The 19,533-nt window shown below is 37.7% G+C and overlaps 1 protein-coding gene across 1 annotated transcript in view; it reads right to left on the bottom strand.

Moving 5' to 3' along the window:
* Positions 1–19,533, bottom strand: part of COX10 (cytochrome c oxidase assembly factor heme A:farnesyltransferase COX10) — a 100,538-nt gene that overhangs the window by 19,545 nt on the left and 61,460 nt on the right. The window contains exon 5 of the mRNA XM_083725955.1: positions 13,870–13,940. Within this exon, the coding sequence (XP_083582081.1) occupies positions 13,870–13,940 (71 nt within the window). The remainder of the gene's footprint in view (positions 1–13,869; positions 13,941–19,533) is intronic.

Raw genomic sequence — 19,533 nt, 5'->3', positions numbered from 1 at the left:
TGGCAGGCACTCCGTCTGACTATTGAAACTCTTTGTGCCAGTACCACATGTGGATGCACTACTGTGGTGTATCACAAGTCTGCCATCACAAGTTCCCAGCGTGCATGAATCTAACATACCTGAACCTACTGTCTTGAGGAATACTCTATCATCCATGTGATTGGAAGGTCATCTCTGGTGCTGCTGAGTGGGGGAAATGTTTCCCTGAACTGCAGAGTTTCATGGTTAGAGTTTTACATTTTAAGGTCCAGTGTGTTTTTCCTGCTTTTCCTCCATGGTTTTCAGATAGGAAATGCTTATATTTGAGATACTGAAACACTTGCAGGTTTTGTGGGGCCTGAAGTACATCTGTATTCTTTATTTCATTTATATTTTGGTGTATCTGAAGTTGCTCTCTCCACTTTACATTGAGACTGTACTGTGATATATGCAAAGTCACATTAGTTTATGCTGGGTGTGGGGTGGGGTTTGTGTAAAGTTAAAACTTTTGACGGAGAAGGCTTCCCCTTCATTTATTTTCAGCTTTGTGGTTGTAGTGTGAACATGTGCGCACAATGGGGAAAAATAAAATAAAGCAAAATCCACTTGAGTCAATGTGCTTTGAAAAGACATTCAGAGTATCTGCAAACCAATACAAACAACATAATCAGTACAACAAACTGATAATATAATACATCTACTTATGCCAAGAACCAGGAAGAAGCAACCAAACACGAGAGAAAAGCATGGGGAGATCTTAACTCTGAGCAAAAGAATGAGTCATTAACTAGAGGTGGAGCAACACTAACCATGACATGGTTCAAACCTAGCCATTGTCATCTTTACTTTCCCACAATTCCCATGTGGTAGGTTGGCATTAGCCTGTCTTCACACACAGATGTATCTGCTTGCCTCCACAAGGTTTGGACTAACTCGAAAATTACAATGAAGGCAGCATTCATAACAAATTAAGGCGTCACCACAAATAATCAAATCCTGGCAATTCCTCAGTGCTGAAAGCACACAGCAACTTGCTCAGCACATCTTTTGAGGCAGTTATATTTACATCTGGAGTAATGCAAACCACATTTACTAGTATTTTCAGAAGGGATGAATAATCTAGTAATAAAAATAATAAAAGTGAAACTAAATCTGGAAGAAATATGCCTCATACCAGTAGCTGTTTTGTGGAAGACTTTTTGTTTGTTTGTTTTAAAGAAAAATAAACAAAAACATGAAGCCCATAAAATAACTCTTGTTATAGGCACATAGTGTCAGAATTACAACAGATCAACAGCCAATCTGTGTGTGACCACCAGCCATTCAACAAATAGACCCAAAGCTTTAAATCAAAACCGTTGTAAAATGGCACATTATGTAATCATTTAATGAAGCTGTATGTGGTGCTTGTCACCTACAAAACGCTTAAACACAGATAGAGAAAAATATGTTTTTACATTCAATTACTGGTTTTAATCAGAAATTTCCTTCTTGTCTAATGAGATATATCTTCTAATTAAAAGGGAGGAAAAAAGCTATAAGCACAAGGATTACAGATTTATTGCTAAAGCTACCTTTTCTTCCTTGATGGGGGACACAGAGGCAATATCAATTACAGCTTTTAAAAGCAGGAAAGCTGGTGTCGCACTTTTTGTCACCATCTTTCCCTGGCTTTCAAGAGCTTATGAACAATCAGGAAAACTGATGATGGGATCTGCTCTCGCAAAGACACAGAATTACATTAACCAACAGTGTAATGAAGTAAAAGGGCACTCATTTAAGCAAACAAAGTGGGCATTACATGAGGAAGAAAAAATACTAATATGCATATTCACTTATTTCCTCACTCGCTCATGCAAAAAGGTTCATGACTCATGAAAAAGACTGGAGGCTGTTTGGTTTTAAAATTGAAATGCAAAACTAAATTACAGCTTTAATTGAGAACTCAGGCTTCCTCCCATCAATCCAGGGCATTGGGAGAAGGAGTTCCTCTCGGCCACTCATGCCTAAACCCTGAGAGATGGTGCTGCCCTTGGAGGGAGGGACAAAAATAAGAAATCCTGTCAACTCTTTCCCATGAATTATTTAACTCTCTCTCTACGTTAGAAATAAATAAATTAGGGGTATGCCTGCCCTTGGACATCTAGAGTCGTATTAATCTTCTCAACATAGTAGTTGATGCCAGGTCAAGAAGGGCAAGATGCAGCAGAAAGCCCTCTATGCAAGTTCTTGGCAGAATACTGAGCATCTCAGCTATAATATTTGGCTTCAAGCCACCAGGCGATAGTAAGACAAACAAAGAACCCCAAATCTGCCATTGTTGTAATCTGTACGGACTTTTGAGTTACTAATGTATTAAATACAGAAGAGGTAAAACACACTTATAAAACTGATAAGAGATTGAGGACAGCTAGAAAAAGTATCTCAAGCAACTCTTTCCCCCTTTGATTTCTCTTTTAGGACAATGTTCCCCTTCTTTCATTGTACTTTACCAGCAACTACTTCATGCTGGCTGCAAATATTCATAACCACATGAAAAAATATTTTGGAATATATTTTGGGTTAGAGTTCAATCAGACCAAACACTGCAGGGAAAAAAAATGTCATAGGCAGCCTGTGGAATACCTGAAAGTAGTGTGTGAATATATAATTTTGAAAACTGCTTGGGTGGTGGGGAGGGGGCAGGGATAATGAGGAAATTCAGAAGAATATCCCTCTAAACTATGTCTACATAACTATCTCTAAATAACTACGTCTGCTTTTGCTAAAAAAATTAAGCTGGGTTGTAAACTCCCGAAATAGTACAAACATGCAACAAAGATATTGATAATTGCATACATCCTTCTAGCTGAGAAGGGGGCTAGTTCTACCAAGTGGTAAAGTGGAGCTCCTAAAACTCCATAGAGATGTAATAAATGGCTCCATGCTTAAAAGCACTTAAGTAAGGAATTTTGACGGTCATCATAATATTTTATCCCCTGATAAAAGGATTTAACAACCAATTGTCTGAAAAGGCAGAGTTGTCTTTGATGTGCACAGGCTTAGAAAAGAAGCACTCTTGAGCTGCTAATATCTCTTTTTGTCTACATGGTAATCCAGACTCATCAGTAATAACTCGAAGGTGGTCTTGATTGATCTTGATTGTTGGAGAGAGATGGAGCATGGACAGTAGGCCGAATATCCCAACACAATGGTGTATTTCTGTTAACTAGCAGACAATTCATGGATGACACATAACAATAAGCCAAATATGACTTAGCATGAAATAGCACATGTGCAGACTACCAAAGAGGATATTGTGGTAGCTTTACTCCTTCCCAGTCATTCATCTGCTGTGCTAAGATAAGGAATGTCTAATGTACAGACATGTTTAGCAGGCATGTTTAAAAATTGTCTAGTATACTAATGATATAGCATCTTAAAAATAATCTGGCTAGAGAAAAATTATTAATTTAACAAAGGATACTAAACTCAACACTCAAATCTCTTAAATCAGATTTCTGACATAAAGTATTAAATAAATGAATCATTATGTATTATATTGGTTATTGTACAAATAGTTAACCTGTGTTTCAGCAACCTATCAGTATGCATGTTTTTTAGGAAATACATTCATCAAAAACCTAGAATCTTTTTAAAAAAACCCCACACAATTATTTAAATAACCTTGATTTTTTTTTTAAGTGATCCAATCTGAATGAAAAGGTTTGGAGAAGCAAACTGTCCCTTGGAGCCTCGAGATGGCATTTCTACTCCAAGCTATGTTACTTCAGTTGCCAGCAAGTCTACTTATTTGCAAAGGAATAAATATTGGCTGTGCATCCTACATATACTATTTGCAAATGCATTCTCTGACTGCCTATCCTTATGTGGCCAAAATGGTACCATCCATACACATGAGGGAAATTACAGTGGGAAGACCAAGACTTGCAGAAGTACACATTGTGGGGTTTATTTTTTAAATGAAAAAAACCTCCCCGAATCGGGGTGAGGGAGACGATCTCTAAAATAGGCCAATGGTAACTGAGTGTACTTAGGAAGTAAAAAATGCTGACTTGACTGCTGGAGAGAGAGAGAAAAATGAGGGTGAATGGAAAAATCATAGCTGCTTGGCTGAAACAAGGAACCAAAACAACTTCACCAAGAAAGTGTATAGCAGGCCCCACTTGTTACTGTAACATTATAATATTCAAAGCTGCCCATCTGTTTTAAATGTATAAAAATACCAATATATTATTGTTTTGGGTTTGAATGCTTCTTTCTGCTTCCCAATAGTTTTGCTTCCTCTGCTACCCTTTTCCATTTAGGTTCTAATAGTGTCTGCATACAGCACACTAACTTTTGAAGCCAAAGGCTGGCCTATCACCATCTTCAGGTTCACAGTAATAGCTGCGGACCCTCTTAAATTCTTATGCAGAAAACCTTGAACTGAGCAGGCCATTAGAAATTCATAATGAAGGCAAACGAGCAAATAAGTTAAAACCCAAATTCCATTGCATGGACAGGAAAAGGCCCAGGGTCCCCTTTCAGCAGGATTTATAGCACAATATTCACTGTGACTTTATCAAGAAGATTCCAATAAAATGTGTGAGAGGGCTCTTTGTGTATCTTAGCCTCTGGAATGCAAACTGTGCAGCAACGGCTATTCTAGCAATGCCTAATTAAAGTGTAAGCTCTGGTATCTGACTTGCCAAGTTGATAATGTGTAAGCTGTCCCTTGTTTAAAGGCCTTATAAACTCAACCATTTATAGAAGAAATGCACTTTTTACGTGACTTACTGTAAACAGAATTCAAGGTGCAAGCCATTTACTATCCCTGGCAGTTCGGTAATGGACTTGCTGAGTGGTGTCATTTCTGAAACTACTTGGCACATGTTGAATAACGGGGCTGCTGTGGTTAAGTAAGATAAGGCCCCACTATTAAAAACAGAACTGAGTGCTAGGGAGTTGGATTGTCTTAAAACAAAATGTACAAACACAAATCTGAATAAATTTGACAGACTCCATAAGGGCTAAACACTGAGAAAATGGCAGGCTTATCCCAGAGACAAGATGTATTGCTTCACAAGGCAGGGTGGATATATTCTTTATAAAAAAATAATCTGGTAGCCCATAAGAAACATCACTCTTGATGTGTTTTTCCCACTATTAGTTACACTCTGCTTTTAGATATACACCTCTGCAGTAGCAACACACCTACATTCTCATCTGAACAATGCATATAGGCAGATTTATATGGGCAGCTATGAACAAGGGCAGAAATAAAGACAATGTTCAAATGAGACAGCTTATCCTAGTTGCTTATCCCTATTTCCTTGGCTCTAGTCTTCAGTTCTTCTTGGAGGCTCCCAAAACCCACTTACAGGATTTATCCTGGGGATATTGCAGGCAACAGTCTTTCTTGCCACTCAGAATTCTCCCCGGTGCTGAAAACACAGACAGTTCAACTGAAGTGTTTCACTATCCCTAGGAGGACCTCCTGGTGACAAATTGTCACATACTGCATTTAAGAAACAGCTCAACCATCTGGGGGGAAGGTTTGCCTCTGTAATTATTAGGACTTGACTTTCTGGAAAACTGATTTGTTTAGTGACTGTGTTTCAGCAATAAAAGTGGGCAGTGTGTTTTGCTGAAAATCCTATGGAACTATATAGTAATCTAAGCTAACAAGTATAAATAAAATGTTCTGCCAGTACTCCGTGCCTTTCTACTCCCGTACACTTTCACCACAGATGTATGTTCATCCAGACTTGATTTGCAAGGGGCTTGGATATCAAGGCCACTGGGTATTTGCATGTCTACCATACTAGCTAATTATTTTGGTTCTGTGCCACAACAGACTATACTTCCCCATGGCTAGTTCAGAAGAAAAGGAAGTTGTCTGCCATTATTTCTTTTTTTTTTTAAAGAAAAAAATAGAATTGGCATAAATGGTACATCCCCAAAGGTCTGTTCATATTGGAGGTCATAATCAGAAGGATTATAGTATACAATCGCTGTACTCCTTCAAACGAACTGGGCCCTACCTCCTACTGCGCAGCTGACACAGGAGGCTAAGACAACTCCATTAGGAGTGCATATTGCTACTCAGCAGTGGTCCTCAGAAGCAGATGGAGGGCTATTTACTCAAATGCACCATGACTCCTGGCTTATACATGAGCATCTGGGATGTTTCCTCACATGATGTGATGCACAATGCACTCAAATTTATCAACTGTCCCACATGCAATTAAAGGCCCTGATAAATAATTCCATGGCAAAGGCCTCACAGCTGAATTGAAAAGCAGCAAGGCGTGAGGGGTCAAATGTTTCCGCGGGATTTCTATTTAACAAACAGAACTGCTTATAAAGGAATGTCTCTACTGTGCTGCTGCAGAGTTTTTTCACACAGCACAACCAGCTGAAACAGTGAGCTGAGTAGCTGGCAACTACTGCCGTTTCCATTTAAATTGCAATAATTTTGTATCTTGCATGGGGAATCAAAGAAATACACATACAAACACAAATCCACACCCAGCCACACACTTGTATCTTTAAAAATGGTTATCATGTTCTGTTTATGAACATAAAACAGGAACTCTCATTGACCATAAAGGATGTAATCAACACTGTGTGTGGATACATAGCTACTGCCATTCCTATTCCCTTTGGGAAAGCAAGATAGTAAGCATTACAGCAATCCATTAGTTCATCCTTTGATGTGGGTTTTATTCTCTTTAAACTGTGTTCTAGCCTTAAGGATTTTTCCTTCATTGCCTGTAAATGTAGCTATCTGAAGCAGGGGAGTGAATAAGCGTCCTGCTGCTTAAAATGCAAGGGCAACATTTTCACGAGTAATTGGACATGTCAAAATATAAAACAGCCTTATTAAAATTTCTTGTTTACAACACTCAGGCAATGCCAGCTTCCCACTCTTCAGAGGAAATGCATGGAAGAAAAGGAACTCAGCAGGAAAGAACACACTTGTTTTCATACAGTTATATTAAAAGTTGCATACCTCCAGGATAAACATTATTTGAAAAGAACACCGCTGTGGTGTCGCTTTAGAACTATGTTGTTTTCAAACGGAAACATCTCTTCCTCCCCGCATCACATTAAACAAAAGCATTTGCAACTTCAGTTCTGAGACAGTTATCCAGTAACAAATTTTTAAGAAACCAGTAATATTTGAAACGTAAGATGCTGCATCATATTGAATCAGAACACTGGTCCTTGTTGCTCAGTAATGTCCACACTGACCAGAGGTGGCTCTCTAAGATTTCAGACAATAGTATCTTCAAGCCATACCTTTAGATGCTGGGGATTGAACTTGGAACCTTTTGCATGCAAAGAAGAACTCTACCGCTCTATTACAGTCTTTTGCGAATTCACATGCATTTAAGAACTCAGCTCAAGGGCATCCCTTCAGTGTCATTGGTTCAGTCCTGTGGAGTACTCCACCAACAGACTTTTCTATTCCTCCAGGTCTATGCAGGCAATTAAGAGTACACCCTTCCAGAATGATTAATTGAGATATGTTTTTAACTTTTTGATGACTTTATTGTATTATTGCACTGTTTTCTTTTTATAGCTGTAAACCACTTAAAAGCACAATTATTATTAAAGATTTTCTTGGGTTACAAAAGTAAGTGCATTGTCTCTATTTTCAGGTCATAAAGTCTTTTCTACTGATAATTTGCTGTAAACCACTTTAATATTTTTCATGCTATAGCAATATACAATTTTTAAAATATATAAATAAGACTAAATTTGGGGGAGTTCATTCTGCCAATGATGTCAGTTCCACTGGCAGGCAAAAAATATCAGATTTTACCATTAATTGTTATTTTCTTGTTGAATTGTTCTTCTATCCTGAAGGAGCTTCCTATAAGTGCCTAATATAGCAAATGAAACCAATGCAGATCATGAAACGAAATGAAGAGCAACAACTAAGCTTTCCTGGTTTTTGGATAGTATGAGAGTAGTATGAATTTAAGATGATAACCTTCAACCTAACATGGTTTCGAGCACTTGTCCCTTATTAAGTGTGAAAAGGCTCAGATTATATTATAACAAAATGCACAAAAATGTAATACATCATAATTTAACTACAAATAAGGGCTTCTGTTACGGTGTGCATCTTTCGAAAACGTCTGATTTGAGAAAGTTTTAAGTTTTGTTATTGCCAAATAAGTCAAAATATAACAACAAAGGAATCTAGTTGTTGGTTTTCCCCCAACAGGAATTTTAAAGTGTGTGACAGGTGAAAGGAGACATCTAGGCATGTTGAAATGATGGATAGGTGCAAAGGAGAATGCTGTGTTTACTCTGATTTCTTTTACCATCATCAAGTCAGCTTTCTTGACTGTGGGGCAGGAGCTGCCCTGTCCTCCTGGCCTGGGCACTGTCATCTGGATCTGATGGGCAGGGTGGGGGAGAAGGGGGTACCTATAGGGAGTGCAAGACAGGCAGAACTGCCACCACCACCGTGAAGTTGCTGCTATTCTATACAGTCAGAATCTGCAGAGGCAGACCTTGTAAAACTATGTTTTAAGAACTGTAACTTTAAGAACTTCCTTTATTTAAAAGCATTGATAAATTGCTTAATAGTTTTTTAATCTCTTAATTTTTACTTGACCTTGCTTTGCTGTCCACCCTCTCATTCCTCGTTTCCTTGTGTGGAGCAGGGCCTTAGTAGTGATTTTTTTTAAAAAATCACATAATACTAAAAAGTCTCCAAGTGATATTCTCTCTCTCTCTTTCTTTCTTTCTTTCTTTCTTTCTCTCTCTCTCTCTCTCTCTCTCTCTCTCTCTCTCTCATATACAATAAAATATGTTATAACAATGAGCAGTCTCAGTGCCGTAACATTTATAAAAACACACAGTAAAGCCTGGATTGAAGAACTGCAGCATCAGTATCATAAAGCTGTCCAGAACGACTGGAATGAATAAAAACATTTTTATCTACTGCATAATTAGAGTGAAGTTGGTGCCAGGCATGCCTTTCTTTTATCATGGAGAGTTTTCTAGAGAAGGGAGTTACTATAGAGAAGGCCTGTGTCTGTCTTTCATATGGGAAGAGGTGGCCCTTTAGGTAGTAGGGTCATGGGCTTTGTAAGGTCAAAAGAAACACTTTAAATTATACAATCATTTAAAAACTGGCAGCTAGAAGCAGTGTTGTGTGTTCACACCTTCCTGCTCTTGTTAATGCTCTGGCTGCTGAGTTGCCTCCAGGAAGGCTGGTGTAAACCCCAGAGCAGATCTGGGAGAGAGCAACAGGCATGTTTGAGGGGTGGTGGAAAGATGGAGAAAAGGGGGAAGTTATGGTGTGTAAGCTGAAGTCATTCTGCTCACACAATGACTTTGTTAGTTGCAACCCATACACAGCAGGGCTAGATTTGGAGCGTAAGTAAAAACACCCAAATCGCAGAATGCTCCCTGGGCATTTGGGTATATAAACAAGCTATAGCTGTTTTCAGAATCATTCACACTGAAAGAGAACTGAAGTTTTGTGAGGAGGAAGGAATATCTAGATTGAAGACCTTGAAAACTGTCACAACAGCGAAATGCAGACTGGGCTATTTCAATCTTTGGGTTGATATAGCTTATTTGAATTGGCTTTGCTCAGATAAAGTACATATGAGCACAATACCCTTTACATGTATCAATAAAATCCTATAGAAATACAACCAAAGCAAAGTGAAAGGAAGGAAAAGTACCTAAAAGGGAGTTCCCTAAAACTGGAGGGTTGTTTTTTTTCTTAATAAAAAGGTATCCAGAAATTCAGGAGATGAATAAAGATGAACATCTGGAGGAAGTAAGCCCATGGCAAAGGGCCCATTGTTTGCTGATTTGAAGATAGAATCAAAAGATATATAAGAACTCAGCTGCAGATCTTCTGTACATCCATGATTTTTAGTTACCAGCTTTGCTGGCAATGGTTTTTGTTGTTAAGTAGCCTGTGTAAAATTTGTGTAAAAGAGCATTTCCTCTGTGAGTAGGTGACTTCAAGATTTATTGCACCAATGGGTTAAATTAAGATGATGAGAATAGAACAGACCAAAAATTAAATTCGATATGAGTCAAATGTATCATCAAAACAAGAACACTCTTGAAGATGCTCCAGAAATCCTTTTACATGCCCCAAATATTTTTGGAATGGTGTAAGACACCAGCCTTTTAAATACAATTTGCCCATTTTTCTGCTGTTTTGATTAACACTCAGTTTAACTAGGAAAGTTTGAACCCTGGGAAAATACGTAGCAGAAGATTGCAGCTCTCAAAGTGCGTTGTTTTGGCCAGCTGAAGAAATAATGCCAGTTGACGTCTAGCTTGAAGTCTATAAGGACTTAGGCCAACATCATTCAAGGTTAAGTGACACTTTAAAGAACATTAAATTAGGTGTTGACAGTTGGATAGATAGATCGATGAGTGATTGCCTTGGAGTCCCCACAATGACCACAAAGGGCAGAGAAGAGAGTATAATAAAGTTTCAAGTTTGGTGAATATGGTTTTAACCAAATGAAATCGCCATGACTTAAATGTATGCCTCTGGAAACTTGTGACACTGATTATTTAACGTAAATGATTGTGTTTTTTTCCTCTGTGCTGGTGATAAACATAGTCAAATAGTGTTTAGGATACAAAAATGCTGAGAATTTTTTTAATATGGAAAACCCAATCCTATGTACATACCAATGTTTCCCAAAGCAAATAGGTGAACTGTGGACAAACAGACGTGCACTTAAACACTTGTGTTCATATCACTCTGGCCCAACATGGGAATTCTGTACCCTTTATGCCCTCTCGTATTTTCTGTGGGAAACACTGTTGCATATATCGAACAGGTTTTTCACGTAAAGTACGGCGCTGCTCTGAATACAGCACAGATGTGGGGGAAAAGCTTTAATTTTACTTGGGGGTGAGAAAGGAGGAGGAGTTTAAAGTTTACACACACACTGACCTAAGCAAATTCAAGATACCTCCATTCAATTGAATTTTGGCTCAGCCTAGTTTTTGGCTCACTGTGTGCTCAACAGATGTTCTCATTAGAATATTCCCCATGATGTTTTTAAAATAAAATTAACTGAACTTAGAAATCTGTAATTAGCACCATCTTACAGAACAAATCAGAACAAGTTTACCAAAGTACTCTATTTACAATGAGAGTGAGTTTACCCCCAGGGCTTGCTTTACTATTTTGTTTCAATTTTCATGTAATTTCATCCATCACTTTTTTTTCAATCCTCCAAAGATGATGGATAAAACACAGAAATAAATAGGACCAACTGTTCACAGATGCCTAAGGGAAAACATAATTTTGTTATAAATAATCCTTGGCACAAATCATGGAAATGCTATCTGAAAATTGTTTGTTGAATAGTTTATGAATACGGGCTTTAGCTTCAAGTTTGCAAATAAGGTGTAGTGCTCCCCAACCTTCGTTAAGTTGGAATCCAATCCTATACAAAACTGAACAGATATACAAACAGAAATCAAGGTTGCTTTAAGTTTCTGTTCAAACAGGAGCCCCATGGGATACTGCCTTTTATTTGCATGTATACATGGAGCAGAGAGCATGCACAAAAGGTGACACGTGTTTCAGAATTCTTCTTGTAAAACATCATAAGAAGTTTGATTCCTGCTTTATGATTTGTCATGAAGGGAAAAAAGTAGGAAATACAAACTGGTAACGATTTATACAGAATGAAAGAATGGGCATTTCAGATATATAATGTTTAGTGTGTTTTTTTCTAGGTCTAATAAAAAATAGCAAACCCAATCATCTAATTATTTTCAGAAAATACGAAGGTCAGACGTTACAGTGAAACAAAAAAATAGAAATATACAAAGGAGCTCCATCACTAAGTGTGGTAAGTGGTGGTATTAGGATATGGAGAGAATGTAGGGCAAAACCCTGTTCCAGAAGGTGCCAGAAGGGGCATTTTCCCAAGCACTTCTAGCTGTTGTCATATTAGGCTGCTTTGGCTCCTGTTTGTGAGACAAGCCAAGTTGTTAAAATGACTGACATGCCCTTAGACACTCTGGGATAATGGATCTTCCCAAGGATGTCCTGTTTTTCCACAACGGTTCTAATCTGTTTGATTGTGATTCTGTGGTAGCTTCCTTTAAAAACATGCCATGGCCAATCCCTCCCTCCCCCCCGCAACTCTGTATTAACAGTATTTGGTGCAAAACGTTTTGCGTATGGACCTTCTTTGTCAATGTGAACTCTCTTAGGAGAATCTGCAATTCACAATATGGGAATTGCAATTTTTATATTATATATATTTCATCTATCAGACATAGATGGGGGAAAAAACCACCTGTAGGGTTTTTTTTACTGTGTCCATGCTGGGAACTACAGATTTTCTGTAGGGAGTTCACAGTGACAAATTAAGCGATGCTGTTAAAAACGGCATAACTTGTCTTACAAAATTATATATAGAATTTGATCTGAGTTTAAAACATGCCTGCCATGAAAGAGATTCACCCATGTTTTAATAAGGCCAATTCCCATTTTCCAATAAGCCTTTGAATGCGACGTTTTTATAACATTTGAAGTCTTCTCAATATTCTTGCATTTTCCTCATAAACAGACTAGGTATTTGCCCTTAGTTATTGCTGCTGTACTGCACAACACTTAACATACTGGTTATTATTTAAAAATTTCTATACTTTTTCTAAGTGGTTTACAACTATAATTTTTAAAAATAAAACTATGCTTATTGTGCTACCATCCTGTTGCAGAACCAGCAGAACTAGCAATTCTAAAAACAGCCTAGTAAGCACGGTGAGGGCAGGAGAGGACTTTCATCAAAGAAATACAGTAAAAGTAGCTAAAAATGCTACTAAACTGCATCCCAACAATATTATCTGCACTTGTAGTATATCCTGTAGTTAACTTAAATAATAATGTATTATTTATATACAACTTGAATGTTGTCTTAATGTATAAGCTGATAGAAATAATGAGCTTAAACTAAATATTGCAGAGCAGTGAGGTTCCTTTGTCAGATGCTGGAACTAAACTATGCTGCATGACAGAAAGTGCTGGAACTGATAGACTAGAACAAATTTATTTCTCCAGAACGTCTTTCTACTTAGTTTTCTTTTTTGTGTGCATGTTATTTTGTAATGTAATTTTTACAATGAACATAATAATTTATCATTTTTTAATGTCTGACCTTCAATTTAGATGGAAAGCTGTTAATCATGAATTTAAATTAACATTCATTTTAAATAAATAAATAAATAAATAAATCCAAATTCTACATCAAGGAAACATGGCCTCTTTGTCTGAAATGGATTAAACAAACTAGAAAAAAACATATTTAAGTCCATGCAAGTTATTCCGACTGCAATGCAGGCTTTGGAATTCTTGGCAAGAAATGTGGTGGTAGAAGGTGGGCAAGGTGGGAAGTAATGGTGGGCAAATGACCTGTCATGTATCAAACTCACAAGTTCCATCCTGTCCCTTTTGCTCAAAGGAAAATCAAATAGAAGGCTAACTTGGACCTTTTAAAGACTTTAGAAATGTTTGTTGTTCTTTTTAAAGAATTATTGTGGGAGATCCAGAATGATTTTCTTGGCAGAGCCACTCGCTTCTAAAAATACGGTACATGCTTCACAATTGTCACAGGAACACCTGGAATCTTGCGATTCTTAATTTCTACATCTATAAAAGCCCTTGCTGAATATGATGAGAGGGCAAGCCAATATGTTTTCCATGTGGCATTGTAAGCTTTCAGAATCTTCAAAGCACAAAACGGCAACGCTTTCACAGTCTTTTGTTCTGAAGTTGACATATTTGCTTATCTAAACATAAGGAAGGGCAGTAAGCTGGGAAATATATAAAAAGAACAATGAGATTTATTACTCATTTTGGAGAGCAGGTGTGTGAAGCCTTACCTGATTTGTCCTCGCACCAGGGGTCTGTTTTTTGTCCTGTTCATATTAGAGTCAAAAGGAACCTCAAAGAACTGCCAAAAAAAGAGAGAGAAAGGGAAAGAAGAAAGATGACTTTAAGGGATGCAAGAGACCATCCGAGCTAAAGAACAGGCTGTTTTTGCAGGTGCTTTGGTCTTCATTTCAGAAAATTCCCAAGCACAACTGAAACAGCAAATTTTACATTGATTTTGAAAGCAAGTCTACATTAAAACTTTTGGCTTTTCCTTAAAAAAAAGGGGGGGGACCCTGCCCGTAGGACAAACATAATTTAAACAGGTCCTTCAAGTTCTATCTTTGACAAGTTTGGCAAGACTTTGATGATGCATGTATATTATGAAAACAACCGTCTTCTTCCTTCTGTCCCCCACCTTTTCTTAAAAAAAAAATCACTGAACAAACAATCCTTGCTAATCACATGCTCCTACTTTTAAAGATTAATGTTATAAATGTTTTCAAGATCACCCAACTTTGGAAACTTATGACCCACCCTACAATCAATCAATTCCGACAACTGCAAATGCATGCAATAGAGTGCACGGATAGCAGTTAAAAAAGAAGCCATGTGGAATTATTTAACATGGCAGCTCAATGGAACTTTAAACACTGCCTGTCGGATATGTTTTGTGGTACAGTGAGTCCCTCCAATACCACCCTTATAAAGCAAGACACAGCACTACAGAGACTGGCGTTTTATTCAAACATGTAAATCACACAGAGGTAATCAGTAACGTATTCAGTAATTGCCAAACTTCAGTGAACGGCAACCTCTTTTCATGAAACTAAGTATTTATATGAGCTTCTAGTATGACTTTGTGACCAATTCCAGTAATAGAAAGGATCTAAAGCAAGACATAGAATCACATTCTCCACTGCCTGCAAACAGCTGAAGGCACGGTCTACTTTTGCAGTACGCAGCTGTCAACAGCTGCTGACAGCAGCAAACAGTACAGCGACATCAGCTAGTCACTGCCACCAAGTGTCTTCTTTCCCTATGCACAACAATACACAGTCTTTTTAAATGAGTCAACTGGGACAGCAGGGCAAGTGGAATTGCAGCATCAACAGCACTAACTTGTGACAGCCAGACATGGGGCAGTGGGCAAGGTGTGTGTGGGGGGGGGGGAGCAGGGCCTAGACATGTAGTGGGGGTAGGGGGAATTTCAAAATGTCTCAACACATTCCTAGTTATATTTATAAACTATCTTGCTTTCATCACAGAACTTAAGGCAGAGTACACGTGGTTCCCACATGGTCACCCATCTATGCGCTGGCCGGACCCAGACATGCATAGCTTCAGCACGTACAGCATATCTTCCTCAGGGGTTCGGCTTACTCTTTGCTGGGATCCTGTTTGTTTTTATGAAATGCCTTTTGTGTCACAGATTTTGAAAAATAAGAACTAAACATGTTCCATGGTTACTTCTAAAGTAATCAGGTTGTCTTTCTGTGCATTTTTTACCCCACTGTCAAGCTGTTGAGATAGGAGTCTGCGAGAGATAAGCATCTTTTATATTTATTAACTATAGCTTGCAACTATAGCTTGCAAGCAACTCCCAGGAAGAATAAAAAGGTGAGCATACATAAAATTAGAAGTTGCCTATGTTGGTTAGGGCAAAACAGAAGTCACTTCATGTTTTCCCACCCATATTGTGACAGACAGTATTCATCTGAAGGTGATAGCAGAAAAGAGAAAGATTGGGAGGAGAAAAGAATAATTAAATGTGACAGCAAGTTACAAGGGAAGGGTGGTAGAAGAACCAGCTGTCCTGTAGCTTTGAAGTATATAAAGATTTAGGAAATTTGTATTAAATGCATATCAGCATCCAGGCCTTTTCACAATAGTGTGTGTGTGTGTGTGTTGTTTGTGTATCTAAAATAGTCAACACAAGCACTTTTGACGCAAATATGTCAGCAAGACACCAGTTGTCATGCTTTCCACATTTCCCCCAGATGTTCAGAGGAGGGGGAATCTCATTTCCCTTTAAAAATGTGTCTCAAATACCATTCATCTGTAGATCAAGGCAGGGGGTAACACTCAGTTTTAGTTTATCTCATTACAGCCTGCAGAGTTTTGCTTGTTTTAGCAAACAACAAATTCAGTAAGAAGAAACCTGGATAAATAAATATTTTAGCTGCTCACAAGAGGCCGTTTCCTCAGGAAGTCTGAATGCATCACTTCATTTGGCTGAAAGAGAATATTGTCTTTCCTACATTTTTGGCAATCTAGACACCAGGAGGACAGGCGCAGGGTTAAATCTACAGCAACAGAACACCACCAAGTGACATAACTTGGCAGTGATTTTGAGACCATACACAACATTTTAAATCAGTAGAGATAAATATTTAAAACATGATGCTGAGAAAAACCACATAAAATAGGACTCTGTGGTCGATTTCTGTTGCAGATCATTCCCCTTACATAGCTTTCATCAAATTGACAAAGTAATTACATTCTGTGGTCCTCAAAGTGTGAGATCAACTGTCATATTGCTGTTTAGTGTTATGTAGAATCATATGTTTCTCATCAGTTCTCTTTGCAATGGCCTTCACTTGTTATGTTTACCAAAGCATTAAGACAGTTTGAAAATGTCAACTTTCACCATGCAAATACAAAATTGATGTTTGAGTATCAATCACCTTTAGGCAAAAAACCCCTCTAGTAAGTGATTATCAACTGAAGAGTAATGACTCTGACACAGATCAAGATATACTGGACCACACTAGCCTTCTACCACAATTTTCTTTTTGCTGTTTTCCTTTGACTGAAAGTCAGTTCGAAAAGTCTCTAAAGGAAGAAGTACATGGATATATTAAACACACACACACACAGAGAGAGAGAGAGAGAGAGAGAGAGAGAAAGGAAGAAAGAGAGAGGGGAAGAAAGAGAGACGGAAGGTGAGAAAAAGGAAGAGTTATTATAAACAATACATGGGTTGCATGTTACAGGTTGAGGTTAAAAGGCTGAAGATAACTGCTCTAATTGATACAGAGAACTGCCTTTTGGTAAATAAACAGTTAACCATGTAAATGGAAAGTGTCACGCAGCTGATAAATGTTTTGTGACATTTAGATTTTTTTAATGCAAGAAATGACACCAACAATGTCTTTACAAAATCCTGAAAAAACTCTTTTCTATGTATTTTTTTTTTTTTAGAGGAACAATATTTTCCTACCACCATCCAGGTGTAAGGTAGCGGTTGAAATTGGCATCTGTCTTTCTCAGGAGACAAGGAGGAGCATGCCTTTGGGGTGAAGTCAAACTGTTGGAAGGTTACAGCGCCTGTTAAGGCTGTAGGGATGTGATTGTTTAACATAAGCTAATGAAGTAAAAAGATGTCCAGTTTCTGTATTAGGTGGTTGTGGAATCAAAATAAGCCAGGAAAACCCACCAGATAATTGAATGTTACCTCTGAAAAAAAGTTTTGATTTCAGAGTTAATCACTTCTGCTAAGCAATTGGCAGCCAGGCACTTAATTAAGACTGTGTGGGCAACAGAAGAGGGAAGAGAGAGCTATGTGAAGTACTTCTATGTAGGGAAAGAAGTGTGAAAACTGCATATAGATTGTTGCAATCAATGATCAAGTATGTGCATTCATAGCATATACTACATGCTGGCTTCCTTGTACATATACAATGAATGAGCAAACTGTGCAACTGTCCCAAGCAATATTTCACATTATTCCTCTAAGAAAGTGCTTTCCATATAAGTGAAACTGCATAGAAAGCAAAGATATAGCTGGTGTGACTGTCCTCAAAGTCTGTTCCCAGAACACTCCAGCATAAACTAGTGATAATGTGAATTCACAGGGAAGATGATAACTTTACTCAGAACAGCCCAAGGTCACCAAAGCTGTTCAAACGGTACATTGTTTGCTTTTACTATTGTGTACAATTGGCTACCACGCTTTTCCAAATATCTAAAGAACTAAAGTTAGAAAATAACTCTTCTATATTAAAAGACATGTTCAGTTCACGCTGATGCATAGCTTCTCAATTCACTATTGCAAGGGTATGATATGGAGAAAAAAATATTAATGTCTCATTTGCAATTATCTTTCTCCCAGTTTTGAAAAAAAGGAATTGAGCAACCAGAACAATCACAGACTTTGAAAACCATCCTTGATGTAAACTCATTCAGGCTGGAACCCCAGATTGGGTGAGAAAATGGTTTGTAAGAATGGATAGTAAAACAGGACACAGAAAAAGCTTTACTGGAAGGATCAGCAACATGGTGCCTTTTGGTGCATATGTACCAAGAGAAGTCTTCCCTGACATCCACAGGAACTACTTACCTGTTGCCCCCATTGAAATTAAACTGAAGGAAACCTTTTATTGTAGCCAATAGCGAAGGCTAAGGTGTGTGCTTGGTTATAGTGTATGTGCGGTGCCCATGACAATTTATCCCGTTTGCAACTGTACCCATGAGCCCTGATTCCTACTTTACTAAGAAAACATTAAGGATATTTTATGCTTCCTGAAACAGAAAGAGTGCATTTTGGAAATTCTGCTTTGTAATGCTAGTTTGGCAAAGTACCAGTCACTTTTTTATTATTAAATTTGTGGACCAGAATATTTTCTGTTATAATTCTGAAACAAATATTGATTCAGAAAGGACTACTATTAAAACCTACTCTAAAAATTAACAAATGCCGATGTCAATAATTTTTCTAAAAAACCAAATCTTTATTCTCTGAGACACAGGGATATTTGTTTTAGTGTTTAAAAAGAGGATCTCCAAAATAATAAATTATAATTTAAAACTACAATTGTAAAACCTTAATCCTTGGTTTAAACTGACTAACTCAATAGTTTTCTGTCCTCTCTCTTTCAGAGAGTGAAATAATTCTCTCTGCATTCTATGCTCAGACTTGAAGTGTCAAAATGGCACCACCCAACCACAAGAGGGAGAGCTGAGGAAGACTCAGGGTTTATATAAGTATTTTTTTCTCACCTGACTTTTACCACAAGGTTCTAGTAGGTATGTAATTTGAAATAATATTTCCCTCTGAAAATTTTATCTGCACAGTCATGTTTATACAATTCAATACTTTCTCCCAAAACTTAGTAAGCAAATGACATGGTCAACAAAAACATGAAAACTCCACATTTTCTCATGTTCCAAAAACAATAGAATAATCTGGTGGAGCTCTATTGACCCTGTATACCATTAATAGTTAATTCTTTCTATCTATCAGAGAGCAGAGCCAGAGTAAATCTAGAAACATCCCACACAATTTTAACAGAAGAAAGGCTTGGGAGCCTTTGGGTAGTGCGGTAAAGGGAGGAGATCTTTTGATTTCAGAAAGGGCACATAGCACCTGCCTGTCTTTAAGATGTGAACATGAAGCAGAACAAATGGGATTAGAAGCTGTTCTTTTGGAATCTTATAGGCAGCTAAAAAACATATTGCCCCATGAATCTGGATTGCTATTTACAGATCCCTTCATAATTTCCCACTTCAAATTAGTGTTAAATTAAAAACAAGAAAGACCACACTATGTTATTCTGTAAAACAGTGTCACATTGCTAATTTTGGGCACAGCAGATGCTTGTTCACTTGAGCTACAAAGCCAGGTAGTCACATTCTGAAGATGATAATAGCTACAAAAAAGTGTTGATACTGTC

The sequence above is a fragment of the Podarcis gaigeae genome (assembly GCF_964106915.1).
Source record: "Podarcis gaigeae genome assembly, chromosome: 2".
NCBI classification, from domain to species: Eukaryota; Metazoa; Chordata; class Lepidosauria; order Squamata; family Lacertidae; genus Podarcis; species Podarcis gaigeae.
The sequence above is the reverse complement of the archived record's forward strand: the minus strand, read 5'-3'. Positions and strand labels throughout refer to the sequence as shown.